Source organism: Heterocephalus glaber, unplaced genomic scaffold, assembly GCF_053883595.1.
Source record: "Heterocephalus glaber isolate CG9 unplaced genomic scaffold, H.glaber_assembly_v1.0 deba00001481, whole genome shotgun sequence".
Taxonomy (NCBI): Eukaryota; Metazoa; Chordata; class Mammalia; order Rodentia; family Bathyergidae; genus Heterocephalus; species Heterocephalus glaber.
This window is the reverse complement of record NW_028258317.1, coordinates 56,318,749-56,346,000: the sequence shown is the minus strand read 5'-3', so window position 1 is coordinate 56,346,000 and position 27,252 is coordinate 56,318,749. Positions and strand designations below refer to the sequence as shown.

At 35.8% G+C, this 27,252-nt stretch overlaps 1 protein-coding gene and 1 long non-coding RNA gene across 3 annotated transcripts in view; one reads left to right on the top strand and one right to left on the bottom strand.

The window, feature by feature from the left end:
• Positions 1-19,368, bottom strand: part of LOC147825973 (uncharacterized) — a 69,730-nt gene extending 50,362 nt beyond the window's left edge. The window contains exons 1-2 of the long non-coding RNA XR_015440125.1: positions 19,042-19,368; positions 12,787-12,887 (exon numbers count right to left, since the gene is read on the bottom strand). This is a non-coding gene — a long non-coding RNA (uncharacterized LOC147825973). The remainder of the gene's footprint in view (positions 1-12,786; positions 12,888-19,041) is intronic.
• Positions 19,369-21,299: 1,931 nt separating this feature from the next.
• LOC101706446 (aldehyde dehydrogenase 1A1) overlaps positions 21,300-27,252 on the top strand; it is a 55,675-nt gene continuing 49,722 nt past the window's right edge. For both annotated transcript variants that reach the window (XM_004862517.3, XM_087184108.1), the window contains exon 1: positions 21,300-21,483. In XM_004862517.3, the coding sequence (XP_004862574.2) occupies positions 21,418-21,483 (66 nt within the window). In that variant the 5' untranslated portion in view covers positions 21,300-21,417. The remainder of the gene's footprint in view (positions 21,484-27,252) is intronic.

Sequence of the window (27,252 nt, the reverse complement as noted above, 5' to 3'; positions counted from 1 at the left end):
ATCTCTCTGGGTGGTCACTAAGCTGCCAATACCCATCCTTCTGCTATATGATCTTCCTGGCCACCCTATCTCCTGAGCACTGCTGTGGCCCCTATGTCTCTGCTGCCATGAGTGATGCATAGCAGTTCAAATATGCCATTGATAATGTATTTTTGGTGTTCATTAATACTGCTCAGCCACTGTGAGGAGGAGAATGTGTCTGTCTCATCTCTTTTATTTTTCTGTTTCTCGTATGGGTAAAAGATAAAGCAAATGAATTTCTTTGTCTATGTGGAAAGGACTGATTAAGAAATTTTCAGTAACTAATTTCAGCCAATTTTATCCCTACCATTATAATCTGAAAGCATGTCTGGGAGAAGGGCACTAGGGCAGAAGCCAATTAGCAACTGACCAGTTGTAATCAGAGTCAAATATCATTTCTGGTGACCAAAGTATTATTAGAAACCCAAAGCCACTTTACTGCTGGTATCTTCAATTAAGGTTATCCTAGGAAGATCTTAACTCCTCCCTTAAAAGTACTCTTGATAAGGCAATGCATAATTATCTCCAGACACATCAAGAATATTTGGATACCAGAGGATTTTTAGTTTTTTTAGAATTTGATGTCCAAACTTGGACTCTATATAAATATAAAACTTCATTTTGGAACAATAACAAACTGAGATGATCTGAAAAAGAATAGTCATATCAGGAAAGATGTTTCAACATTCATGCATCTATGCCTGTAAGTAATTATTAAGCAAAAAACTATAATGTAAGAGTAAACACATCTTCAGGTATTGTTCATGAGAAACCTTCACAAAAATATGCAGAAAATAAAAAATGAACAAAGTATAAAAATTAAGTATTTTACAAATCAAGTTTTTAAAAATGACTGTGTTCTCTTCTGATTTAATCAGCAATTTCCATTTCACTCAGAATAGCAGGCCAGATTACATGAGAATTCTCTACCAAAACACATATCAAAATGTAAGCTAAGAACATCACAAGTAGCTATAAATGCATACTTGTTTCAACAAGAAAGGAAGAAAAACCTTGAAAAGTCAGAAGAACAAGAAGTAAAATAAAAATTGGTAGGTAAACAGTGTTCCTGCCCTTGACAATTTTTAGCCTTGATAGAAAAGGGTTCAATAGCTGAAAAGGAAGAGCAGCCAAGGTTGTATTAAGACAAGGTAGGAACTAGAATCCTACGTTACTGAAGGACATCCTCCTTAAGGAATGTAATAAAAAATATATATTCTTTGAATGATTAGATGAGGAGGCAATATGTTCATTGCTCTTTGGCCTAGACTTTGGGTGTATAAAAAACTCTCCTCCTCTCCTCTGAGTTTTCATAAAGGCATATAATACTCATTGTCAGTGTTTCAGCCCTCAGACTTTAAACTGCAGTCCTCCCAAGTGCCAATGAAAGGGACATCAGAAAGACAAGAATAAAATGTTCATTCTTTCTGAGCAGCAACTGAGTGTCAATAATTTCATATCTTGAATGTAGTTGTGATAAAGTGATACATTGAGAACACTTATAAAAATATTAATATGATTCTCCTTCTCATATGGAGATTTTAATGTGTGTAATACTGCTTGATTCCCTAACACATTCTTGGAAGTGTTAAACAAATGAGCCTTCAGACTTTGGAGATTGTTGCTGTGTTTTATGAAATTATCTTTTGCCAAATGAGCTTATATGTATTTTGTAAAGTATGCTGTTTAAACAGATAAATTATTTTGCTATTTTATTAATGTTAGTCCAGAGGAGAACTTTGGACTTTCTTCTTTACAATTTACACATAAAAATATAATACAACTCTTAATTCTCTTCAATCTTTCAGTTAAACATTGATTTGAGACTATTTGCTTTATTGAAATCAAATCAAGACAATAGCAAATACAACATTATAATTTTTGAAAGATCAAATAATGCTCTAGAAAAAAGTCAATGAAATTAAAAATTCAATGGATGATCTAAGCAGCAGACTAAAAACAGCTGAATAGAAAATGAGCAAACTAGAGTACAAATTTCATAAATTTACATAGAATGTAGAATAGTAAGATGAAGATATGAGAATTTTGAGATAGATTGAAGAATACAGAGATTAGAGTGAAAAGGTTCAATATATGTCTAATAAAAATACAGGCTAAGAAATGTGCAAATTTAATGAAGGTCAAGAAGTCTAGGTTCAGGTATCAAAATGAATACTCAAAAAGAAAAAGTAAAGCTGGGTATGGTGGCACATGCCTGTAATTCCAGCATGTGGGAGGCTGAGGTAGCAGGATTGCCACAGATTCTAGGCCAGCCTGGGCTACACAGTGAGTTCAAGGCTAACCTGAACTGTATAGCAAGACCTTGGCTCAAAAAGAAAAAAAAGTAAAACATACATTTAGACATATCATAGAACAAATGGGAATATCATTCAAAAGGAAGAGAAAATAATTACAAATATCTGGGAGAAAAAAAAATCCCTTTAACATAGAATTATTTAAACCAAAATTTTTAATCAAAAAGATTTCAGAACAAACATCAAGTTTTCTCCACTTCTAATTCTGCTAATTGCAGAAGAAATTAATATGGACTGGCTCCTCCACTGAAGGACACCTAAAATAATTTGATAAAATATTTATGTAAGCAAAAATCTTAAAGGTATAAAATTTGCTTACTAGATGATCAAGCGCTATCTAGTCACATTCTAGATCTGGAAGGGGTCCTGAAAAAATTGGAGCTAGCTGTTACTTAGGGCATTTTCTTTCTGATTGCAGAAGGTACAACTGAACATCTGAGAAGCTGTGTTGCAGTTTGCAACCTCATGGTAGGTAGCCCAGTGTGGTGGATTGATTAATGGTCAACTTGTAACTCCGAGCTGAACTGAATCAGTATAGTCTGTGTGTGGAAGATTCACCTGAGGATTGTTACCAACAGCCATAAAAAGAGAACTGGAGAGGATGATCTTGGCCTGTTGACTTTCTAGAAGAAGCTTGCTGCAGATGGTTTTCCTGATGCAAATTAAGCTGTTCTCATTGGAGGAGGCGCTCAGGGCCTCACTGCCACTGGGAATGGCTGCTGTTTTCTTTCTTTTTTTAAATTTTTTATTTATTGGTACATTTTAGGTATAAATACATTTACATTTATCAGTGGGTGCTTCTACCTGTATATGATGCATCTTAGTTCTTATTTTTCCCCCATTACCTGTGCACTCTTCACCCCCTCCATCCTTCCCTGTTTATATAGACTTTGATTCCATTTTTTTTCTTTCTCATAATTTTTCTTTTCCCTTCTTCCCTTTCCCCTTCCCCTCTTGCCATCCCCAAATGCTTTGACCTTTTCCTATTTCAAATGATCAATTATTCATTTTAATCATTTTCATCCTTATTTACACTTTCAATTTCTCAGACTAGAGAAACTTCGGTATTTACACATGTGTGTCCTATTTATTTCACTTAAGAGTATGCCCTCAGTATGCATCCATTTGGCTGTAAATGTCTCTAGTTTCTCATTCTTTATGGCTGAGTAGTACTCCATTTTATAAAAAAAAACACATCTTCTTTGTCCAGTTTCCAGTCGATGGGCACTTGGGCTATTTCCAAGCTTTAGCTATTAAAAACTGTGCCGCTATAAACATGGGTGCACATGTATCACTGTGGTATGATTCTTTTAATTCTTTGGGGAAGATTCCCACTAGGGGAATAGCTGGGTCAAATGGGGCCTGTAGTCCTAGTTCTTTGAGGTCTCTCCATACTGACTTCCACAGTGGTTGCACCAATCTACACTCCCACCAACAATGGAGCAGGGTTCCTTTCTCTCCACACCCCCACCAGCATTTGTTATTGGTTGAGTTCTTGATAACAACCATTCTTTCTGGGGTGAGGTGGAATCTCAGTGTTGTTTTCATCTGCATCTCTTGAATGACCAGTGATGTTCAACATTTTTCATATATTTATTTGCTGTTTTTATTTCTTTGTCTGAGAAATGTCTGTTCATTTCAGATGCCCATTTTTGAATTGGGTCTTTGAATTTGGGGGGTCTGATTTTATTCCGATCTTTATATATTCTCGATAGTAAACCTTTGTCTGAGTTACAGCTGCTAAAAATTTCTTCCCACATTGTAGGTTGTCTCTTAGCTCTGTTGGTAGTTTCTCTTGCAGTGCAGAAGCTTTTTAATATGATGAGATCCCAGTTGTTGATTCTTTGTGATAACTCCCATGCTACTGAAGATTTGTTCATGAAGTCTTTTCCTATGTCAATGACTTCAAGAGTTCTACTTAACTTATCTTCCAGCAAGTTTAGTGTTTCTGTCTTAATATTTAGATCTTTAATCCACTTTGATCTTAGTTTAGTGCACAGTGATAGGTGTGGGTCTAGTTTTAATCTGTGGCAGGTTGAAATCCAGTTTTTCCAACACCATTTATTAAGTAGGCTATCTTTCCTCCAATGATGGTGGTTGGCTCCTTTGTCAAAGATGAGGTGGCTGAGTATGTCTGGAGTTGTTTCTGTATCTCCTAATCTGTTCCACTGATCTTCAGGTCTGTTTCTTTGCCAGTTCCATGCTATTTTTGTAACAGTAGCTTTGTAGTATAGTTTCAAGTTGGAGATTGTGATACCCCCAGCCATGTCTCTGTTTCCTAGAATTGCTTTTGCTATTCTAGGTTTCTTCTGCTTCCAAATGAATTTTTGGATTTTTTTTTCTAGTTCTGTGAAGTATATTGTTGGAATTTCAATCAACATTCCATTAAATCTATATATCAGTTTTGGAAGTATGGCCGTTATCACTATATTGGTTCTTCCTACCCAGGAGCAAGGGATATCTTTCCATTTTCTTTTGTCTTTGTTTTTGTTTTTGTTTTTGGTACTGGGGATTGAACTCGGGACCTTGCACTTGTGAGTCAGGCAGCAGCACCTCTGAGCTAAATCCCCGTCCCTCTTTCCATTTTCTTATATCCTCTTCAATCTCCTTTTTCAGAGTGCTGTAGTTTTCAGTGTAGAGGTCTTTTGCTTCATTAGGTTGATTCCTAGATATTCCATTGTTTTAGATGCTATTGGAAAAGGAATTATTTCCCAAATTTCTCTTTCAATGGGTTTGCTATTTGCTTATGAGCAGGCTATTGTTTTTTGAGTGTTGACCTTCTATCCAGCTACTCTACTGAATCTGTCAATTAGGTCTAGAAGACTTTTTTTTTTTTTTAGGTACCAGGGATTGAACTCAGGTCCTTGCACTTGCACTGCAGGTGGCGAAACTACTGAGCTAAATCCCCAGCCCTAGGTCTAGAAGACTTTTGACTGAGTTTTTTTGGATCGTCTATGTAAAGTATCATATCCTCAGCAAATAATGACAGTTTCACTTCTTCCTTTCCTATCTTTATTCCTTTTATTTCTTTCTGTTTTCTAATTGCTATGGCTAATGTTTCCAGAATGGTATTGAACAGGAGTGGTGATAGTGGGCATCATTGTCTTGTTCCTGATTTAGGCGTGAAAGTTTTCAGTTTTTGACCATTTAATATGATGTTGGCTGTTGGTTTTTCATAGATAGCCTTAATCAGGTTGAGATAAAGACCTTCTATTCCAATTTTCTGTAGGGTTTTTATTATGAGTGGGTGTTGGATTTTGTCAAATGCTTTTTCTCCATCTATTCAGATGATCATGTGGTTTTTGTCCTTGACTCTGTTAACATAGTGTATTACATTTATTGATTTATGAATGTTGAACCATCCTTGCATCCCTGGGATAAATCCGACTTGGTCAGGGTGTATGAACTTCTTGATGACACTGTATTCTGTTTGCCAGTATCTTGTTGAGGATTTTTGCATCTATGTTCATTAAGGAGATTGGTCTGTAGTTCTCTTTTTGGGTTAGGTCTTTCCCTGGTTTTGGAATCAAAGTAACACTTGCTTCCAGGAATGAGTTTGGAAGCCTTGCTTCCCTTTCAATTTCCTTGATGAGTTTAAAGAGTAATGGTGATAGTTCTTCTTTAAATGTCTTGTAAAATTCAGCAGTGAAGCCATCAGGACCTGGGATTTTCTTTGTTGTTAAGTTTTTCATTACATTTTCAATTTCACTCATTGTTATTGGGGTATTTAGAATTTCTATATATTCTTCATTTAATTTTGGGAATTTGTATGTATGCAGGAATCTGTCTATTTCTTCTATGTTTTCCATTTTTATTAGAGTACAGGTTCTCAAAGTAGGTATTGATGATTCTCTGGACTTCTGCTGGATTTGTTGTGGCTTCACCTTTTTCATTCTTAATTGCATGGATTTGAGTCTTTTCTTTCCTTTTTTTGATAAGGTTGGCTAAAGGTTTATCAATTTTATTTATTCTTTCAAAAAACCAATTCTTTGATTCATTGATTTTTTTGTACCGTTCTCTTAGTCTCCATTGCATTGATTTCTGCTCTGATCTTTATAATTTCCTTTCTTGTAGGAGCTTTGGGTTTGTTATGCTCTTTCTATGAGCTTGAGGTTCTGCATTACGTTATTTAACTGAGTTCTCTCTGTTGTCCTAATATGGGCATTCACTGCTATGAATTTCCCACGTAGAACTGCTTTCATTGTGTCCCACAGATTCCTGTATGTTGTACTGGCATTATCATTTACTTGTAGAAAATGTCTAATTTCTTCTTTAATTTCCTCTGTCACCCATTGGTTGTTCAGGAGGGTGTTATTCAATTTCCATGTGTTTGTGGAAGTTTTGCGGTTTCTTACGTTATTGATCTCCAATTGTATTGCACTATGGTTTGATAATATACAGGGGATAACTTCAATTCTTTTACATTTTAGACATGTTCTATGAACTAGCATGTGATCTATTTTGGAGAATGACCCGTGTGTAGCTGAAAAGAATGTGTAATTTGATTTTGTGGGGTGGAACACTCTGTAAACATCTATTAAGTCCATTTGTTCAATAGCTTGGTTCTAGAATTTCATTGTTAATTTTTTTTTCTAGTTGATCTGTCTATTTGTGATAGAGGGGTGTTGAGGTCCCCCACTACAATTGTATTAGTTCTTATTTGGTTTTTCATGTCCATCAATATTTGTTTTGTATAGTTGGGGGCATTCGTATTTGGTGCGTATATATTTAGGATTCTCATCTCTTCCTCTTGGATTGTTCCCTTCACACATATGTAGTGACCCTCTTTGTCTCTCTTAATTAGTTTTGGTTTGAAATCTACTTTGTCTACAAATAAGATTGCTATGCCTACTTTTTTCTGGGTTCCTGTTGTGTGGAGAACTGTTTTCCATCCTTTTACTTTGAGTCTATGGATTTCCTTTTGAGTTAGGTGTGTTTCTTGTATACAGCATATTGCTGGGTTTTGTTTCTTAATCCATTCTGTCAGTCGATTTCTTTTGATTAGTGAATTGAGGATGTTAACATTGATAGTTATAATTGATAGATATTGACTCATCCTTGTCATGATGTTTTACTGTTGTTGGCTCTTTTATTTCTTATTTTCCCCTCTTGTGCTTTAGTGCAAGGCACCTTGCATGGTGCCTTCTCTCTGCTGGGCCTCATGGAGTTGTGACCTTCATTGTCTTTTTTTAGGATATTGCTTAGAATTGTTTGGAATGCTGGTTTGGTGTTCACAAAATTTTTCAGGTGTTCTTTGTCGTGAATGTATCTAATTTCCCCATCGATTTTGAAAGATAATTTTGCTGGATACAACAGTCTAGGTTGGAAGTTATTTTCTTTTAGGGCTTGAAATACTTCACTCCAGGCTCTCCTTGATTTGAGGGTTTGTGTTGAGAAGTCTGCCATGATTCTGATGGGCTTTCCTTTGTAGGTGATTTGTCCTTTTCTCTAACTGCCTGTAGAATTTTGTTCTTCTGTTGGGTTTCTGGGATATTGACTTTTATATGTCTAGGTGTAGATTTTTTTTGGTCATGGCTGGTTGGAGTTCTATATGCCTCACTTATCTGTATGTCCAATTCTCCACCTCTGTTTGGGAAGTTTTCTACTATTACTTCTGTGAATAGTTTTTTTTTATGTCAATTGTACTTTCTCCTGTTTTTTCATGGAGTCCTATGAGTCTTATGTTATTCTTCTTTGCATCATCTAGCAACTGATGGATTGATTTCTTATGGTCCCTTACTATCCTTAAGAAATCTCTGTTTTCATGGTCCTTCACCACAATCCTGTCTTCTATATCTGATATTCTGTCTTCAGATTCTCTTAGCCTGCTCTACATGCTTTCAGTGGAGTTTTTAATCTCCTGAATATCTGTTTGAATCTGTTTCATGGATTCCATTTCTTTCTTATCTTGGGCCATCATGGTTTCCATTTCTTTCTTATGCTGGGCATTCATGGCTTCCAGCATGTTTCTGAGCTCATCTATTTTCTTATCTATTTCTGCTCTGGAGCTTCTAATCATGTCTTTCACTCTGCTCACTATGTCTGTATTTATCTGGGAGATTATTTCTGTTTTGAATTTTTCTAGAGCCTCATTCATCTGCTTTGTTACTTCCTGTGCTGTCAGTTCAGGGTGTCCAAGTGGTTGCTTATCAGACTTTTCCACCTCATTTCCCCCAGAATTTCCTTTTTGTGGCATGGAATTTCTGAATTTGTGCCTTGCTTAAGTGTCTTCTCATTTTTGTTTTTGGTACTGTCCTTTGTTTAATTCCTAGGCTGATATTTCAAAATTGCTTAATGTAGGTATCTTTGTTGCTTGTGTTTAAAACCCTTGTGGAATGATTGCTTTTCAGAGGTGTCTTCCAGATATAGCTTGTGTTTGGGTTTTGAGACTCTAATGACTCTGTGGCTATTTTATTTTCCTTATACCAGGAAAAAAAACTAATTAGATCAATCACAACATGTTAGCTCAAATGACATAGTCAGCCATTCCATAGCATCAAGCACAGCTTAGAAAATGACAATTTATGGTAGTTACTAATCTATCACATTTAACTATGTGAGTTAAATTAAAACCGAGGACCAACCCAACATAAGTTTATAATGAATAAACTCTTCAATATAGCATCTTTCCCCTTCGAGGTAGGGAGTTAAAAGAAGTTGGGGAGGGAAGGACAGGTAGAAAGAACAGGTAAGATTAGCAGTGAGGCCAGAAGACACAGAAAGATCACACAAACTCTAAGAAGTTGTTAAAAGCAAGAGAGAAAGGCAGAATAAAAGAACAAAGATGTGAATGGAATCAGCTAACAGCAACAGGGAGGTTAGATACTGAATTTACTTTCCTTTAAACCCAATGATAAGAGAAGGAAAAAGAGAAAAAAAGAACAATAAGGGAGAAATCCGAATTCAGTGCAGAAAGGAACAAATGGGGAGATGAGCAATGTGGGACAGCAAGAGAACGAGTTGAGAGAGAGAGAGAAAAAGAAAAGATGAAAGAAAAGTAAAAATTTGAAGAGAAAAAAACGTAAAAATTAAGAATTACAAATAAGAGAAAAAATTTTTTTTTCTTTTTTGCAAATAGCAATAAAAATTATGGGCCTCCTTCAGGCTATGTCTATGCTGTCCCAGTAAGCCACGTAGGAATCCGTGTGCATATATGAGTCAGTGAGGCTCAGCAAGGCAGCATCAGATTAAGTACAGTGGTCTGATGTGCCTTTATTGTAGAGATTCTCTTTACCTTTCCGCTGAGCTTCAGTTTTCATCGAGGGGCCTGAGAAGCCCTCTTTCTGTTACTAACTTCTGCTCTATCTTGTGGCGCTCAGGACAAGGGTCTTTATAATCTCCTGTGCCTCTTTAGTGTGGGACCAGGTAGCAGAAAAGCCAGAAGGCCAGAGGCGTGGGGAGGGGGGCTGGGATTGGGCCTAGCAGGGCCCGCGCGGCAAAGCGGACCTCACTGTGGCGTGCGCGGGTCCTGGACGGCTGCGGAGCTTCAAGCTGCTTGTCTCACCTTCTGGCTGCTGTTTTCATCTTTACTGTGAGCATCACTTCCTAGCTCCAATGTAGATCCCTCAGCTTGGTGGCACAAATCCTTCATCTCACCGGCATAGATTTTCTGGCTTCCACCACTGGCCTTTGGGCCTTCCAGGTGCAGATCCTCAATACAGACAAGCATGAGACATTGCTACGGGCTCTAGGCCACGGGCTGGACTTGTAGAGGACATTACCTTGGATTCTAAGCCTTTAGCTGGAGTTGTGTGGGACATTGCTGGCATTCAAGCCCTGGGCTGGATTCTCTGGGCCCCTAATGTATGGTTAACCTCTCTTGCACTCCTTTGCAGTTGACTTTTTGGGTAAGTATCATAAAAATAATCCTATAAGTTATATGTCCTGTAGTCAATGTAGTCCCTTGCCAAAACCCTGACTACAGCATGCACAACATGCAGAGAAGTGGAAGAAGGCCCCGACAAAGCTCTTTCTTTGATCCTAGTCTCTTAACTGGGGTTCACAGTTGCTTTAGAAGACGTAGAAATGTCTACCAGGAGGTTTGCAGTAGCAAATATACATACTGTTTGGAAGAAGAGAACAATGTCATAGGGCTTTAATTATTTCTGCAAACAAATTTTTGAGTTAAATGCCCAGCAAATTATATCAAGTGGAGGTAGAAGAAAAGAGAATTTTTATGAACTAATAGACAATATAAACAGAATTGGTTGAAATTGTCAAACACAGATTTTAAAATGCCTATATGTAAAATACAAAAGTGAAAATTTCAGGAGAGACCCAGGAACCAAAAAAGAATAACAAAGAGAGAATTCTTGAGCTAAAAATGATTTATATCAAAAAACCCACTGAAAATGTTCTTTAATGGAAAGTGAACACAATGGAAAGAAGTGTTGATAAATTGGTTAGTATAGAAGAAAACTTCCATAATGAGCCATAGACAATAAAATAGAGAAAAGATGAATGATTAAAAGATATAGTAATATGATCTATTAAGATAAAAGCAAAGAAAAGTACATAAAATTCCCTCAAAAGAACACTCTTTGGGGGCCGGGGGTTTAGCTCAGTGGTTTCGCCGCCTGCTGCACAAGCGCAAGGACCCGAGTTCAATCCCTGGTACCAAAAAACAAAAAAACAAAGAAAAAACAAAAAAACCCCACTCTTTGGATTGACAGTTGCCGGCACAACAAAGCAAAGGAAAGGATATGGCAGTGAGATGCTTATTCGGAAATTATTGTATTGTATTAATTAGATTAGGTACTATTCAAAATATAATAAAGAGGTAAAATAAAGTTATCTTCAGGCCAAAAAATTTGATAGAATTCATCACCAGCAAACTCCCAGTAAAATAAATCACTAAGAAGTATTTTTTGTTGTAAGTAAAATTATTTCATTGTTACAGACTTGGAGAGGCAGGTATAGAGAATAATATCAAAGAAAAATATGTCAGTATATCTAAACAAATATAATTGAATGATGTATAAACCAAATAATTTTAATATCTTGCATTTTAAATAACTGTTTAAGACATACTTGAACTTTTAGACTACATATGTGTATAAATGATTAAAAATTTTTAAAGTGAAATAAGACAGTAGATTTCTACTTCCAGCTAAGTTTAAATTTTTAAAAAATTTGCCTTCCAGCCTGTAAGTTAGCTTTTAGTTACTTTACCAAAATATCTGAGACAGTTAAAACAGGAGAACTTATTTGATTCACGGCTCTGCAGGTTTCATGTTCAGGGCTGGTTTGTCTCTTTGTGACTGAGCCAGTGGCAAAGCAGTAGATCCTGGTGAGCAAGTGTAATTGTGGAAGCTGCTAACCTCATGGTATAGGGAAGTGAAAGGGACTGGAAGAGGAAGTTCCCTTCTAGGGCACATCCCCAATGACCTAAGACCTACTATTTGGCCTTACCTTTTAAACATTCCACCACCTCCAAATGCTGCCAAACTGAAACCAAGCCTTCAACATATGGACCTTCCAGGTCACTCCAAATATAAACTATAGCAAGGTCATAACAACCAACTCTGAAAATTCCTCCAGAAAATTGAAGAGAAAAGAATACTTTGAACTTATTTTACAAAGACAGCATTGCGCTAATTTATAGAACTTTCTCAAAGAGGAAAGAAATCAAGAGAAAGAGGGGCGCAGGAATGTGGGAAGGAATAAGAGATAAAACGAATGAATTGGGTTATATTATGTATGCGCACCAACCCCACACAAGCAATGTAACCATTATGTACTACAAACATGTACTAAAAAAAAAAAAAAAAAAAAAAAGGAATCAAGAGATGTGTGAAAGACAGAGAAAGGGAAACAGGATTAAAAATGAAATGAAAATGTAGTATATATATGTAACAACTCCCCAGATGGAATGTAAATATTATTGACTACAAACATGTACTGCTAATAAAAAAACCTGGACAGAACTGTAGACCAGGATCCTTCTGAAATAAGATGTGAGGATTTATAATGAACTATTAGAAATCAAACCCCCAAATTATATAAAAAGAATACTACTTTATGATCAAGTAGGATTTTCCCAGAAATAAAAGTTTGTTCAACTTTTGAAAATCAATCAGTATAATTCACTTTATGATTATCTCAACATAAAATTGACCACTCATTGATGAATAAAATTTCAAAAGAACCTCTCAGCAAACTAAGAATAAAAATGTCACCTACCCAATAAGATAAGGAAAAAATAAAATAGTCTCCATTGCTGATGTTATACTTATCTGTGTAGATCAGAAGGAATTAAAAAAGATATTATCCTGAAAATGTGATTTTGGCAAGGTTTCAGGCTACAGACCAATGTACAAAAATTGTTTGCATTTTACATGCTAGCAATAAGTGATATGAAATTGAAATTAAGAGTAATTTACAATAACAAAAAAGGTATGAAATACTTAGAGATAAATATAGAAAAAAAGTAGATATAAGAAAGACCTACCCAAAATATTAGTGACAATTAGGCTCCAGCATTTCCACTTCTGAATACATATCCAGAGGAAATAGTAACTTCAAGAGTCATCTTCCATGTTCACTGCAGCACTATTCACAATAGCAAGAAATAGAAACAACCTAAGTGTCTGTGAACATATGGACAGATTGGGAAAATACTAGGTGTATATACAATGAAATATTATTCAGTATTTAAGCTGAAAATCCTGCTATTTCCAACAACATGGAAAATCTGGAAGATGTAATGTAAAGTAAAATAAGCCAGACACAGAAAGATAAATACTGTACAATCTCACTTATATATAGAATCTAAACACACTAAACTCATAAACTCAGAGAGTTGAACACTGTATACCAGGGGCTGGGAAGTAGGAGGAATTGGAAAATTTGATTGAACTGTACAAAAATTTAGTTATGCAGCATAAGTGCTTGAGAACTGATGTAAAACAAAGTGACTATGTTAATAATATTATTTCACATACTTATAGATTACTGAGTTTTTTAGTGTTTTACCACAAAACAAAAAAAGTACAAGAACAACTACAATAATAGCAACAACAAATACAACAGAGGTGAAATAAATCTGGCATAGAAAATAGTATTAAGTATTAATATACACTGAAAAATTTAAATATATATTCAAGGACATGTACATTGGGAGTGATATAAATGGAATTTAAAGTGTGTTAAGGTTTTTAGATAAGCCAATTATTAATTAATTTTAAACTTTGATAAGTGAAAAATACATATAATTTCAGGAATAACTATTAAAATATTAACAGGGACAACATATAATTCCCAATCTAATAGAACAAAGAATTAAAATCATAATTATGTGAGATAATGGATATTTTAATCAGTTTCATTGCAGTTCACAATGAATATGTTATCAAAACAATGTATACTTTAAACATATACAATTTTTATTTGTCAAGTATTCCTCGATTAAGCTGGGAAAAAGAAATGATCAAAATCGATTATAACACTTAGACTAAATGTAAAAAATACAAATAAATATTACTGAGGAAAAATTATGGAAGAAATAAATAGGATTATGTATATCCCTTGTTTGTGTAGATATATATGAGCACATATGAGTGTGCTTACAAATTTCTATGCTATTCTATTGTAAGCAATAAATACTTGGGGATTATTTATTGCTACAATAGAGAAATTGAAAAATGTACCTCAAAATGCCCACAAATCAAGGAAGAAGAATAATCAAAATAAGAAATTATTTTGAATTGAGTGAAAAGGAAAACAATATATCCAAACTTGTTGATAAAATGCTTAGATGAACATTTAGAGCTTTAAATAAAAAGGATGGCTGAACATAAAATATGAGAATATAGGAATTAGAGAAAACAAAATGATCAAAAGAAATTAAAACTGAAATTGATGAAATGAAACAAAAATATACAATAGAGAGACCTGATGAAGCTAAAAGTCCTTCAGAAATTTAACAAAATTGACACCATCCTGACAGGACTGATCGAGAACGTGAACTTCTGACTCTCAGAAAAAGAAATTAAACTCAGAAGACAATGCTGAGGTCAGTGACTGAATAGTAGACAAAAAAGTTTTGTAATAATAGATAAAATAAAGATTGACTAGATATAGTAATAATAATACAATTAGGACTAATGGGAAGGTCTAAACCAAGGAGGAACAAAAATTAATGATAGATTGGTGTAATATGCAGAACAGGACTAGAGATTTGATGCCTAAAGGGTTTCAAAGTCCTTTAATGAGAAAGAGAGTGATGAAATTTAAACAAATCTATTAATATGTTCAAATTTTGAGGTTAACATATACAAGTAGAGCATTGCTTCCAGACAACAACTATAGTTAAAACAACAAGAAAAAAGGCAAAGAGAAGAACAAGGGACAGAAACTGCTAGTTGTCTCTGCAGTAATCCTTTTCTGTACTCATTAATGTATCTGCTGTTTCTTATGTATGAATTTGCTACTTAGAAAATGCTTACAATCTTTATCTTCCTTTGCAGCTAACTGTGGACATGTGTCTAAGCTCTAGTCAACCAGTTTTAAGTTTTGGGGAAAATTAAAAATGTAGACAGCCTCTGGTTCTTTCCATTTTTCTTCCCCTTTCTCCATTCTGGATCCTGGGATTGGAAAAGCTTTCTCTTATCAAGAGGTCAAGAGTAAGACCAGGAATGCCTGAGCAGTGACCTTCAAGAAGCCTCACTAGATGTCTTTCCCTTCTGCAACCAGGTCTGTCCCAGACAACCCACTTGCCATCCCTCTTTATGGGAGAAAGGATTCCATTTCCTCCTGGAATATTTATTTTGGTCTTTCCATCACAGGCAGCCAAGCCGCCTAATCATGACTGATTTGAAGACAAATAGAAATCACAAGTTATATCAGCAACCACTCTCTCTTTCTCTCTCTATATATATGTATCATATATATATGTATCATATATATGTATCTCATATATGTATCATATATATATATATATACACACACACACAGGATATATGTATCCTGTATCACCTATATATATCCTGTTAAAGACAGAAACATGTTGATTGGGTTAAAAAGCACATCAGTTATATGTTTTTTAAAATCCAGACCTAAAAACATCAGAACAATAGAAAGTTGAAGGTAACCAATTAAATAAAATTAATAGTTTTATAGACAAAGAATAAGAAATCACCAATTCCTGAAACTTGTTTGGTGGTGTTTTGCTATAGTTGCAAATAAGAAATTCAAGTGAAAAGACTGGGTTTTGGAAAAAGGGCAAGTGGGTAACTCAACTGAGTGAAGGAAGATTAGAACAAATAATAGGTAGCTACTATGTGATAGTACAGCACGGACTGAAATCACCCAGAGGGGTTTTTCGGTTACAGGTGGATGGACCCCTCCTCATTGTTTCTTATTCAGTAGCTCTAAGATGAGGCATGAGACTGCACTTCTAAAAGATGATGAGGTGATGTCCACATTGCTCTAGCTTTGAGAATCTCTTCTATGCTTCTCAGTGATTGCTGGCTGCACAAGAGGAAATGGAACCTGGAGCTGCTTCAGGGGTCCTGAGAGCTGACCACACCTTAGAATTACCCAGAGAGCTTCAGGTGCACACTCATACCTGGGCGCAATTCACACCTATTGAATCAGAGTATGCTTTGTTTTGATTTTAATTAGCTGGATGATTTCAGTGAGCAAACAGGCTGTAATGACTCTTCAGGTTTTCCAACTTTTAAATTAAAATCTGAGGTTTTATGTAAATGTTTCTAATTTGCATGATATTTATTGCATATTTCATCTAAAACAAATATGCTGCTCAAGTTTGTGAATCCAGCTGCATGACTAGATGTAACATTTAGCTTCAGAATCCAACAAGCAGCTAAGTGGTAAACCTAGGATCTAGATGATAAATTTGGACTGTGGTCATGATCTGGGTATGTATGCAAAATTTTAAAATGTGGAAGCAAATTCAAGCAAGCAAATGTAGACCAAAAGTTTGATATTGTCCAAATAAAATGATTGTTAAAAAAGAATAGCTTTCACGAAAATTGTTATTTGTTGCATTTTATTTTTGCAATAAATATTTATTTATACTACAGTTGAAACTGGAAGATTTTCAAGATATAAATGTCTGAGGACTTTTTCCATCTCAAAGTAAAGATAGAGAGTTACCTTTATTTAAACCTATGTATTTAAAAATTAACAATAAATTAAAATGCTATGCAGAATGCCTGGTACATGATCAATGACAGTATGTACACTTTTTACATCTCTGAACTTGAGCTGTCAGTGACTAGTATATTAATTTTCCATTGGTGCTATAACAATTACTATGAGCTTGATGGTTTAAAATAATACATTTATTCCCACAATTTTGTAGGCCAGTGATCTGAAATCAACTTCATAGGCAAAAAAGGTGGGCAGATCTGTTCCCTGCAGAGGATCCTTATCTTCCCCAAGTTTTTCATTCTTGGCATGTGGCCCCTTCCACCAACTTCAGGGCCCATAGTATACCAACTCATTTCAGTAGCCACACTGCCTTTTGTTTTTGTCATTGAGTCTCCTTTGTTTCCTCTTATAAAAATATTTATAATTGTATACAGAGCCCACCCTGAAAATCCAGGAAAATCATCTCAAGATTCTTAATATCACTTATGCTAACTTTCTTTTGCCATATAATAACATTCAGTTTCCAGGGGGTTTTTTCTTAGGGATGTTTCTTAGACTAGGATTATTATATAAATATATCAAGGAAATCACATCATTTTTATCATGCATAAATTCAAGATGCCAGAAATGACAATGAAATAGAATTTCAACAGTTAGAAGAAAAGAAAACCTAAAAGCCTCCACTTTCCTTGCTTTTAATTACTCACTTTTAGTTACAATAAAAATCATTCCATTTGGAGGGCATGCAAATGAGCATTATCTTCTTAGTCTCTCATTGGTTTTGGTGTCAATGACACCTCTGTCATGTGGGTTATAATGATAGTGGTTTCCTAGGTAACTTCACAAACATGAAGGCCACTTTTGTCAGAAACACTGGACGTTTGATATATGACCCAGTGACATCAGGAGGATGAAAACTCCCTCACATCATGCTAAGGCTGCCATTTCTGAATGTGGATAGTACAAACAGGCATGGAAAGTGATTTGATGTGTGCAGACCACTGATTACTTCACCTCCAGTCACTTTTCCCCACACCTCAAATCACCCAGCTGCTTTACCTCATAAATATCCCTAAACCATATCTCTCTCCAGAAGGCAGATGGGAGACTTGAGTCTCCCCTCCCAGGCTCGGTTGTCTTGAAAATAAACTCTTCTCGTTTACAAAACTTATTTCCTCAGTGGTTGGCATATTGTGCAGCATACCAAATGAGTCTGGTTTGGTAATACATGGAGCTTTCCAAATGCTGAGTTTGGGGTCAAAAGGAAAATATAGATTTTAGTTAAATACTAGGCAAGAAACACAATTTCTTGCTATTCCTATACCCAGCTCCCAAAGTTATAACTTGTTTTAAATTAATTAGCAGAATATCACAATAGTTTATTAGGATCTTCTTGAAGTAGTTTTCTATTTTTTTTTTCACCTAATCTTCGGAGGTATTTTTCTATTTAAAAAATAATATTAAAGTTGCTGGCCAGGCATAATGGCACATGCCTGCAGTCCCAGATGATTGGGAAGCTGAAACGGGAGGAAGGCTTGAGGCCAAGATTCCCTGACCTCAAGTTGAGAGTGTCTCAAAAAAGAAAATTAAAATTAAAACTGAAAAGAAACCTTCAGCAGTGGGGAAGGGGAAGTGGGAGGGGCAGGGGAAAAGAAAGAAGGGAAAAGAAAAAAATATGAGAAAAGGAAAAACAGAAACAAAGCCTTTGTAAATAGGGAGGGGTGGAGAGGGTGGAGGGAGGGCAGGGGAAGGGGGAGAAATTAAGAACCAAGATGCATCATGTAAAGGTGCAAACTCCCAATAATGAATGTCAGCATACTGTACACCTAAAATGGACCAATAAAGTTAATGAGTAAAACAATAACAAACTTGTGCATATTTGATTGTTTTCTTAAAATGAATGTCTAGAGGTAGGATAACTTGAACAAGGTTTTTAATATTTCTAGTGTTTTGGTATCCATTTCTAAATGCTATTACTACACTTCGACAAATCTTGTAGGAACATGGACATTTCTCTGTACTTGTATATATTTTATTATTGGGATGAAAAGTGTCCCTAGCTGATAAAATTGTCAACTCATGGCTGCATATTTTTTATTTGTAGTTTATATTTATCAGAAGGTAACAACCATCTCTCTGGTTATACTGAGGTGGGAAATACTCCCTGGAAAACATTCTTTCCTCATAACCATGCTTTAGCTAACTTGCCAGATTACTTTGCACTCCCTGGATTCCCTTTGTAGAAACATTCTCTTTGCATGGTGTGATTATATTAGATTCAAGATCAGAAAAGAAAAGATTGTGATGCAGTTGAAGTAACCATTCTGATAATTTGGGGGAGAAAGAAGAAAAGGAAAAGAGTGGTCAGAAGTGTGCACGAGTAGACTATCAAGTTCTGACATTCTGTTTGTTGACCCAGGCAGTGGTTGTTTCGTTTTGCTCATTTTACAGGTATCTATTGAATTGTACATTTACAATTTTTACACTTTTCTGTACACAGTGTGTTTGACTTCTAAGAAGTTTAAATCAAGTTAAAGTATGAGTACTTCCTCTGCTGGTTAAGCCTGCCGTACAATAAAAGTACACAAACCTGAATCCAGTCTTGAAGTTGGCTTCCATGACTCCCGCGTTCTCATCAAAGCCATTTTTCTCCTTGTAAAGGGAGGAAGGGAAGAAAGAGTCTTCCACCCATGTAACCATTCCCAGGAATGTACAGGATTCTAGAAAATAGGGCTTGAGCCAGGCAGCCCTTCCCTCAGAAATACAGATCTTAGATCTTGTGGTTTCTGGGCAGAAAAGATCTGAACTTCAAGTGAGATTAAGGTTGAAGAATTAGTGTTGCATAAATGATACTTAGTAAATATTTGTTGAAATTAAATAAGTAGGTGTGGTAACCTGTCACCAAAGCAGCTGCTTTTACCTGCATTCAGTAATGCCTGCTTTAAAGAAACTATTCTTACATAATTATCCAGAAAATACAAATAAAGATGTGCTCATTCAAAGAATGAGATGACATGCCAAGCGTGTTATGAAACCTAGTGATTTCACTGCCTGGACATCAAATAATCCAGTGTTTGAATCTACAAACAACTGTGAAGCTGAGGGCAGAAAAAAGCAGCAAAACACAGCTGCTTGGGCCTGGCTGCAGCACCCCCTGCATGTTATGTAACAGCTGCTGTGTAATTGTGCATTTAACTTGAAATACATTTATGAAAGAGAAAACAATTAGACTTACAAAAAAGAAAAGACTTGAGAGAGAAAAGGAAAAATGTTGAAAGGTCACAGAAAGTTCTATCTAGTCTTCAAGTAGGAGGTTCAATGTAGTCTAGGACTTTGGAATGGAATGGAATTGCCTTAGAATCTAGAGGACTGGCCCATGCCACAAAAATGTGGCCTGGCTTCTGGCTTTTTGCAAATAAAATTTTATTGAAAAACATTTACATTCATTAATTTACTTGCTGTCTACAGTTTCATTTAAACAAAGCACAAGAAGTTATAACAGAGATCATCTGGTCCAGAAACCTGAAGATATTTATTATCTGTCTCAATACAGAAAAAGTATGTGAATTTCTACCTTAGATGAAAAAAAGTTAAGCTTAAGTGCTTGTGGGGGTGACAATTCACTTGAAGAAAAAAAGCAGCTGATTCTTGAACCTGAGATTCTTCTTACAGAGCAGTGGGTCAAGGTAAATAACAGCTTGGGCTTTGGACCCAGACAGGCCTGAAATGAAACTAAAATGTTGGTCTTGTACTTATTAGATCTGTGATTATAAGTAAGCTATTCACCCTCTGTGTATCTACAAAATTGGGATAACAATTGCAGATGGAAAGAAAACTGAGATTCTCATACTTGCTTTGGAAAAACTACTCAGCAATTTTTAGTTTCCTTATCTAAATCCCATATTCAGGGGAGCTAACAATTTCACTAAAAAGAAATTGTTGTTAATTCATTATAATCAGAGTTTCCAAAGAATTTTATCTTGTTCCTATTATAACTTTTGCTAGAGCTTCAATACAGTAAAGCATTGTACTTAACATGTGAGTAGTTCACTTTGAAATAGTCCTTTTTGATAGTTCCCAGTTTGAACATCAAGAATTTGAAATGAGAGTCCTGTTTAAAATTTTTGTATGCTTGTCTATCGCAGTGATTGACAAATGCAAACACCTTTCAAAACCAGAATTTCCTTTAGTTTTAAATGAGTTTTCACAGATGACATTGTCACCTTGCTGATTGTGGGGACTCTGCACTGTATGCCAGTACTCCTAGATCCCTAAAAGTCCCGCTGACTTTTCTGTTTCTACACAAAAAATAAATGTAATTTAGGGCTTCTGAAGTCACAGTAGGTATACTCAGCCAACACTGAAAATATACCTGAACGATTAGGTTTTAAAAAGCTGGTTTAGAGTAGCGCTAAAGGGCCATTATTCCCCTCCAGCTCCTGGTTCCCTGGGAGATGACTGTTTTGCTGCCGGCCTTGTCCTGAGACACCTGGTGAGGGTTTTTCCTCCAATCTTCTGCTGAGAGCAAGTGCCCTTTTGGACTCTCAATTCTCAGATTCTCTCATTCTAAGTCTGTCAGAGAACACAAAGTTACACAGTAGCATAAAAAGCCAAAAAAAATAATAACTGGGTTTAGTGTCCAGAGCAGCTGTGCTGCATATCCTTATCACAGGTTTCGGCTTTGTAAATTAATTCATCTGCAAATAGTGCCCAGTCTCCTGATGCAACTTCAGTGTTGGAGTGCTGGTTTCTTAAGGATTTAAGTTTAAAGTCAAAGGCTTCCTGCCCTAGGTGTTACAAATAAGTAGTGTCCTTTCTCTTTTGCTCCCGGTCTGTTCATCCAATCATATCCCAATATGCAAATAAACTTTAGCCCGTGCAGATAAAAAGGAACAAATAAAGCCGAGTGCTGTATCAGAATCAAATTGCTGAGCCTGTCACCTGTGTTCCAGGAGTCGAACCAGAAATGTTATCCTCCGCAAAGCCAGACTTACCTGTCCCACTGACTGATTTGAAGATTCAGTATACTAAGGTTAGTACAGCTTGTATGTGCTGCTTTGCCTTGGGTTTCCATAAGGTACATCTGTTTGAAGCATAAAAGATCAGTCTAGCTAAATTTCTATGAAGAGCCCTTAGCAAATAGGAAAACAAAGGCTTGTTTAAAATGCAAGTCTGAGTTTGGTGTCCTAATCAAATAATAAATTCTGAATCACATCAAACAACTTTTCATAAATTTTTAAAAATATTTCAAAGTGAAAGGACTCTTCTATGTTAAATATTCTTGTACCAGAATTTAGTGTACTTTAGTAAGCAGTTTTATTGACTCAGTATAGCCAGCACATATGATGAGTGAGGCAAATACTCATTAGAGGAACTTACTGGAAGAAACCAAAGAGAGAGAAAGAGAGAGAGAGAGAGAATAGTGTAATAATGTAACTTTTCTATATGCTTTATAAAATGAGTGTAAAATCAGAGGACTTAAATCTGATAATTAGATGAAAGATATTTAAGAAAATGAATTATTTTGCATATTTTGGTATAAAGAAAAGCATGCTTATTTATTTCTGCAGCCAAGTTTACTGCTATTGCAGAAAATGTGTAATTGTTAACTGATAAATATTTAGAGAAACAAGGACAGGAGCCAGACACAGACTTCAAAATCCACATCTAGGGAGAACTAAGAAATGGGATGGAGTTGTCCTGAGAGTGACTGTCCACTTTGCCTGGTTCACAGTTACATGCCTGCTTTCCTGTCGGATGGTAGGGCTGCAAAAAAAGCAAGGAAAAGTAACAACATACCAGTCTAACCCAAATGACTTAAGGTTAGCTTTATTATGTAATAAAGGAAGGCAAGAAAAAAAACTATGCAACTCAGAATGAGCCATTTTGCCTTCTGAATTAACCAATAAAAAGAGAGCATTAAACTTGCTAACATAAAATTCTCATCTATTGTTTGCTTATTTCTCACATGCAGATCCTATGGTTTTGAAATCCTAAATTCTGTCGCTTTTGTTGACATAGCACAAGAAGTGAGGAAGCTGTTCAGCTGATTGGCCCTTTTCCTTAGGAAAATGTCAGCAGGGATCAAAGTGTGCCTTTAATATGGTAGACTTGAAGCTCTGACATATATGAAGGTATCATCACACAAGGATTAATTGACAGAAAATGTTTTCCATTGAATTTTATTATAAATGAGAAGATGAAATATGTAAATAACTCTAGACAATTTACATTTGAAAAAGTTATGCCCAAAACATCACAAGACTCCAATCTTCTTGACTTTCTTATCCCAAGTGTGCCGTTCACAAGCAATTTAAATTTAAAGTAAATGTATTTAAAAATACATTTTATGATGATCAAAATAGCTGGAAATGCTTTGACTATTCCACTACAATTATTAGAGGGATTATATTTTTCTATGGTACTACTTGCAAAGATATTTTGTGAGCCTGGATGTCTCCTCAAACTTTATTTTATTTACTTTGCAGAGGTTTGCAAAGTCTTTATTGTTTGTATATCTCAGGGCAGCTCATGTGAAATATTCTTTCTAATAAATTAAACTTTATTTAGAAGCTGTTAGTAACAAATGTAAATAACAGGACTAGACAAATGAGATGTTCTTTACAAGCTAATATACAAGCACAGAACTAAAGATTCCTTAATAAAAAGGTGTTCTTAAGATTAAAATCTGCTCACTTCAAAGTCAATGCACAACACCCTTCTAGGGAAAATGACTATCCTAAGTGTTCAAAAGAAGACAAGACTGAAAGAACAGGCACTTGCTCTCTGTTGAAGTACCTCTCTGGGTAAAAAAGCATAATGAAACTCAGTGAATTTGGTATCTCATGCATCATTTGTATAAATCCAGTGTGCTCAGATAGCATTTTATTGTTTGACTTATGGGTTACAACATTTTCACACTTGGGAGGACACCAGTTATGTATGTAATTAAATCTAAATGGGTGAGCTTTTTCAAATGCATTTACATTTTCTTCTTTCTCTGTCCCACTGATGAATTATACTGGACTGGAACTTGCAATAAGAGTTGGAAAAATGATGGTTATTAACTAGGTTTCCTGTTTGCAAACCAAATAAACAATTGTTTTAGAGTTGCTGAGGAATTACGTTCTCTGATAAGCTCCTAAACTTCTGTATTATTTTCTTTACTTTAATGTCCTACATTATTATCTCTAGAAGTATATTGGTTGTTGGGGCAAAGGAAAGAGAACAGACAAGTGAGGTTTTATACAAAAAATTGCAACTATAGTTAGAAGAGCTACATCCTCTTAAGCTTGAGACTGCTTTTCATCCAACAAAAGAATTCATTGATGCATATCTTTTAATGACTTATTTTCTAGTACAGTCAGATTGTTTCTTTGTTGAGGTAGATGAAACAGATTAGAGTTTAAGAAATATTTTCTAAAATGATACAAAAGCTTTTGGAATTTAAAACCTCAGTAACATAAATCCACATGAACTTGGATCCCAGCCCTATCTTCATTATTCTACTTTTCCAATTGTAAAAGAATCTCACATCTGCCAACCCATCCCTAGTAGTGAGCTTTTAAATGAAGAGCTTCTTTGAAAGTTATATGATCACTAGGCAAACTACATTAGCTCTCTCTACCGCCTTTTCCTTACAGATGAAATGGGGATTATCAAAGTCTCTATTTCCTAAGGTTGGTGAAAGTATCAGATGGGTGGGACCTAAAGCACATAAAACAGTGCCTGGCACATGGGAAGTGGATGATTAACATTAGCTACCCTAGTCCAGAATATATTCCTGAGTCCTGTCCAGTTTTTTCAGAATTTTCTTTCACCCAACTTTTCCTGGACCTGTTTCCCACAAGTGCTTTCCGCATCCCACCTTTTCTCCCAGTGTCCCTCTCACTTGCACACAGTCACGTCTCAACTGACAAAGCTTGCACTGGAGCAAAGTTCCCAGGGTTTACCCAGGATTTCAGGGATCAAGAATTTTCTTTTACAGGGTTTGGTAACTTTGTATTCCATCTTTCTTTCTCAATATTGCTTTTTACATTAAAAATAAAAAAGACAAATAGGAGATTCAAGCTAAGATGAAAGCTTTCTTAGATAAGGTTTAAACCAAAAATGTTTTTTATTATTAAATTTAACTCATTAAGCAGAGTTTGCTAATGCCAGAAAAAAAAATCAACTAATGACATTTTACACACACATATGCTCACAGAAAATAATCATAGCTAAGATCCGTGGGGTTTGCTGTGCCAGTGACTGTTTTAAATTCTTTGTAATGCCTACACTGATGCCTACAACAGCCCTTTGACGTGGGCACTATTTCCTCCTTACATAAGAGGGAACTGAGGAACAGAGGGGCTAAGTAACCTGCCTAAAGTTACACACAGCTAGTTAGTAGCCAAGCTAGACTTTTAATACTGGCAGGCTGAGACATCACACTAACAAGTCGTTTGTCTAAGGTCAGTTCCAGTACTTTGAGTTATGGAATTGCCAGGATTTTTCTGTTTATTCTGACTTTCATTTGCCTACTTGTGATGACTGGATGATTAATGACAGTGAGCCTTTCCAGTTGCTGCTCAGTGGCTCCCAGGCCAACAAGAGGACATTTGCCACCAATTTAGAAAAAAACCCACAACAATAAGGAAGTTTGTAAGAAAGCAGGCTTTCTGCTTTAGATGGAAAGGTGGAATTTGGGTTGGGAGAGGCTATGAGGAAGAGTTGGGAATTTTCTCTATATTTCTTCAGCTCAGATTAATCTTCAGTTATGGTAAGCTATTGCTTTTCTAGATTTCTGGTTTGTTTGACATTTCTGTTTTAAAAATATGTTTTCCACAAGAAAAAGTTATTCATCATTGAATACTATGTTCCAGGCACAATTTGAACTGTTGGGTCCTTTTTTGTCCACCATTCTCTATTGTTAAATTTTTTCAATAGACAAATTCAAGCCACATGCATTTACAAATACACTCTCTTCACTCAATTCCCATTTTTTCCCTTTCCTTTATCTAACAAAGTTGTTTTATAAGTGCTATGTGCTAGGTATTATGAGACATGAATGCTGATTGGATTTTTGTCAGCCAGAGATTTTGTTCCTAGAAGATATGTGTGACAGAAAACAAGTGTGTAAGGCAATACTTTAATCACAAACTATAAGTGCTAAAACAAAGAAAACTAAAAGCTGAGAGAATCTGAAGGGCAGAGCTCACTTTTGATGATGTTGTTAGGAAGAATCCTTTTAAGAAAGGGGCATTTGAGGTAAGCCTGCGGGTTGCAGAGAATAAAGTGGTCACGTAGAGTAGGGAAGAACAAAGATCCAGGGTAACAGAACATACAAGACTCTGCACACAATGGCTTGTTGTGTTTGAAGAACTGTCAAAAGGCTAATAAGATTGGGGTAAAGTGAAAGAGGGAAGGCATGTGTGAGAGGAGGGTAGAGATGCATACCGAGGTCATGTTAGCTCATGGAGTCTATTTGAGGGAGCCACTTTGGGGTGCTTAAAACAAGACAGGGCTGATGTTTCCAGGAAAGCTGAGTAGGCTGCAACATTGCTTTCATTTGAGAGATCTTTTTAAACTTCTGACTGTAGCAACATTTTGTTTGCCTGGGGCTTGGAAGCAGTAGAACAAGTAGCTGAATGTCTGCAGGGGCAGTAGTTTAACGAGATAAAACTGGCTTCCATTTTCAGCTCTTCTACCCATTTAATAATATGACCTTGGTCAAGCTTGTAATCTCCTTCAGCATCAAGTCCCCTTCTGTGAATTTGAAATACTAATGACCTCCTTAGAAAGTGGCTGTGAGAATTAAGTCAAATAAAAATTGTGAAAAGGGCCTAGAACTTATTGTCTAGTTGGTCCCTTCTTGAGCTCTCCTTCCTTGAGCTTTCCTTAGAATTCTGAAATTATTCAGGTCCCAATGTTATTAAACTTGCTTGTATTACTGTCATAGTTCAAAGTGATTCCATCTACTTATCTCATTTGAAGCTCATAATTAACCAGTGCGAAGAAGCTGGAAACGATTTTACTATTACTAGGTCCCATTTTTAAATCTCAAGCAGCTGAAGTCAGACAGTGTGATTTATTTGCTCATAGTGATCCAGATTTTAAGATGCAAGCCCAGAAAGTACTGGATTTTGAGTCTTGTCATTTCAGAGCTGATATATTTCTACATGAAATCTTTTTCTCCCTGATTACCAAAGACAGAGGTACTCTGATCTCACTTGTCAAGAAAGCCTAATGAACAGAAATACTAAAGTAAAGAGCACAAATCCTAAGAGAGGCTATTATTCCCATTTGCTAAGGTCTTGCATTACATTTGTTCACATGTTCACATGACTTTTTAAACATGAGTTTCACTCATAAATTTTTTCACTTCTTGCCAGAATGAGAGCTGGGTAAGAAATCTCTCAAGGAATGTGAGAAACAACTCGCTTGGAGAGTAATACAATGTTGAGGTAAACTCTGAAATGCATTATAGGATGGTACAATACAGATCTGCAAAAAGAGAGCTCATGGTAATTCATGTCAGTAAAATGGAGACACGCTTAAAACAGCAGTCATCGCAAGACTAACTTAAGTGTAGTCAGGGGATACATTACACACTTACCAGATGTAGGAGGGCCAGAGATTTAGCTCAGTGGTTCCGTAGGCTGCCTCGCAAGCGCAAGGATCTGAGTTCGATCTCTGGTACCAAAAAAAAAAAGAACAGATGTAGGTGACAACAAGAGCCATGCTTCAAAGAACTTGAGAAATGATTGTTTCATAATCAGACATTTAATTAAAATTTGGTAAAACAATCCATCTCTCCTTA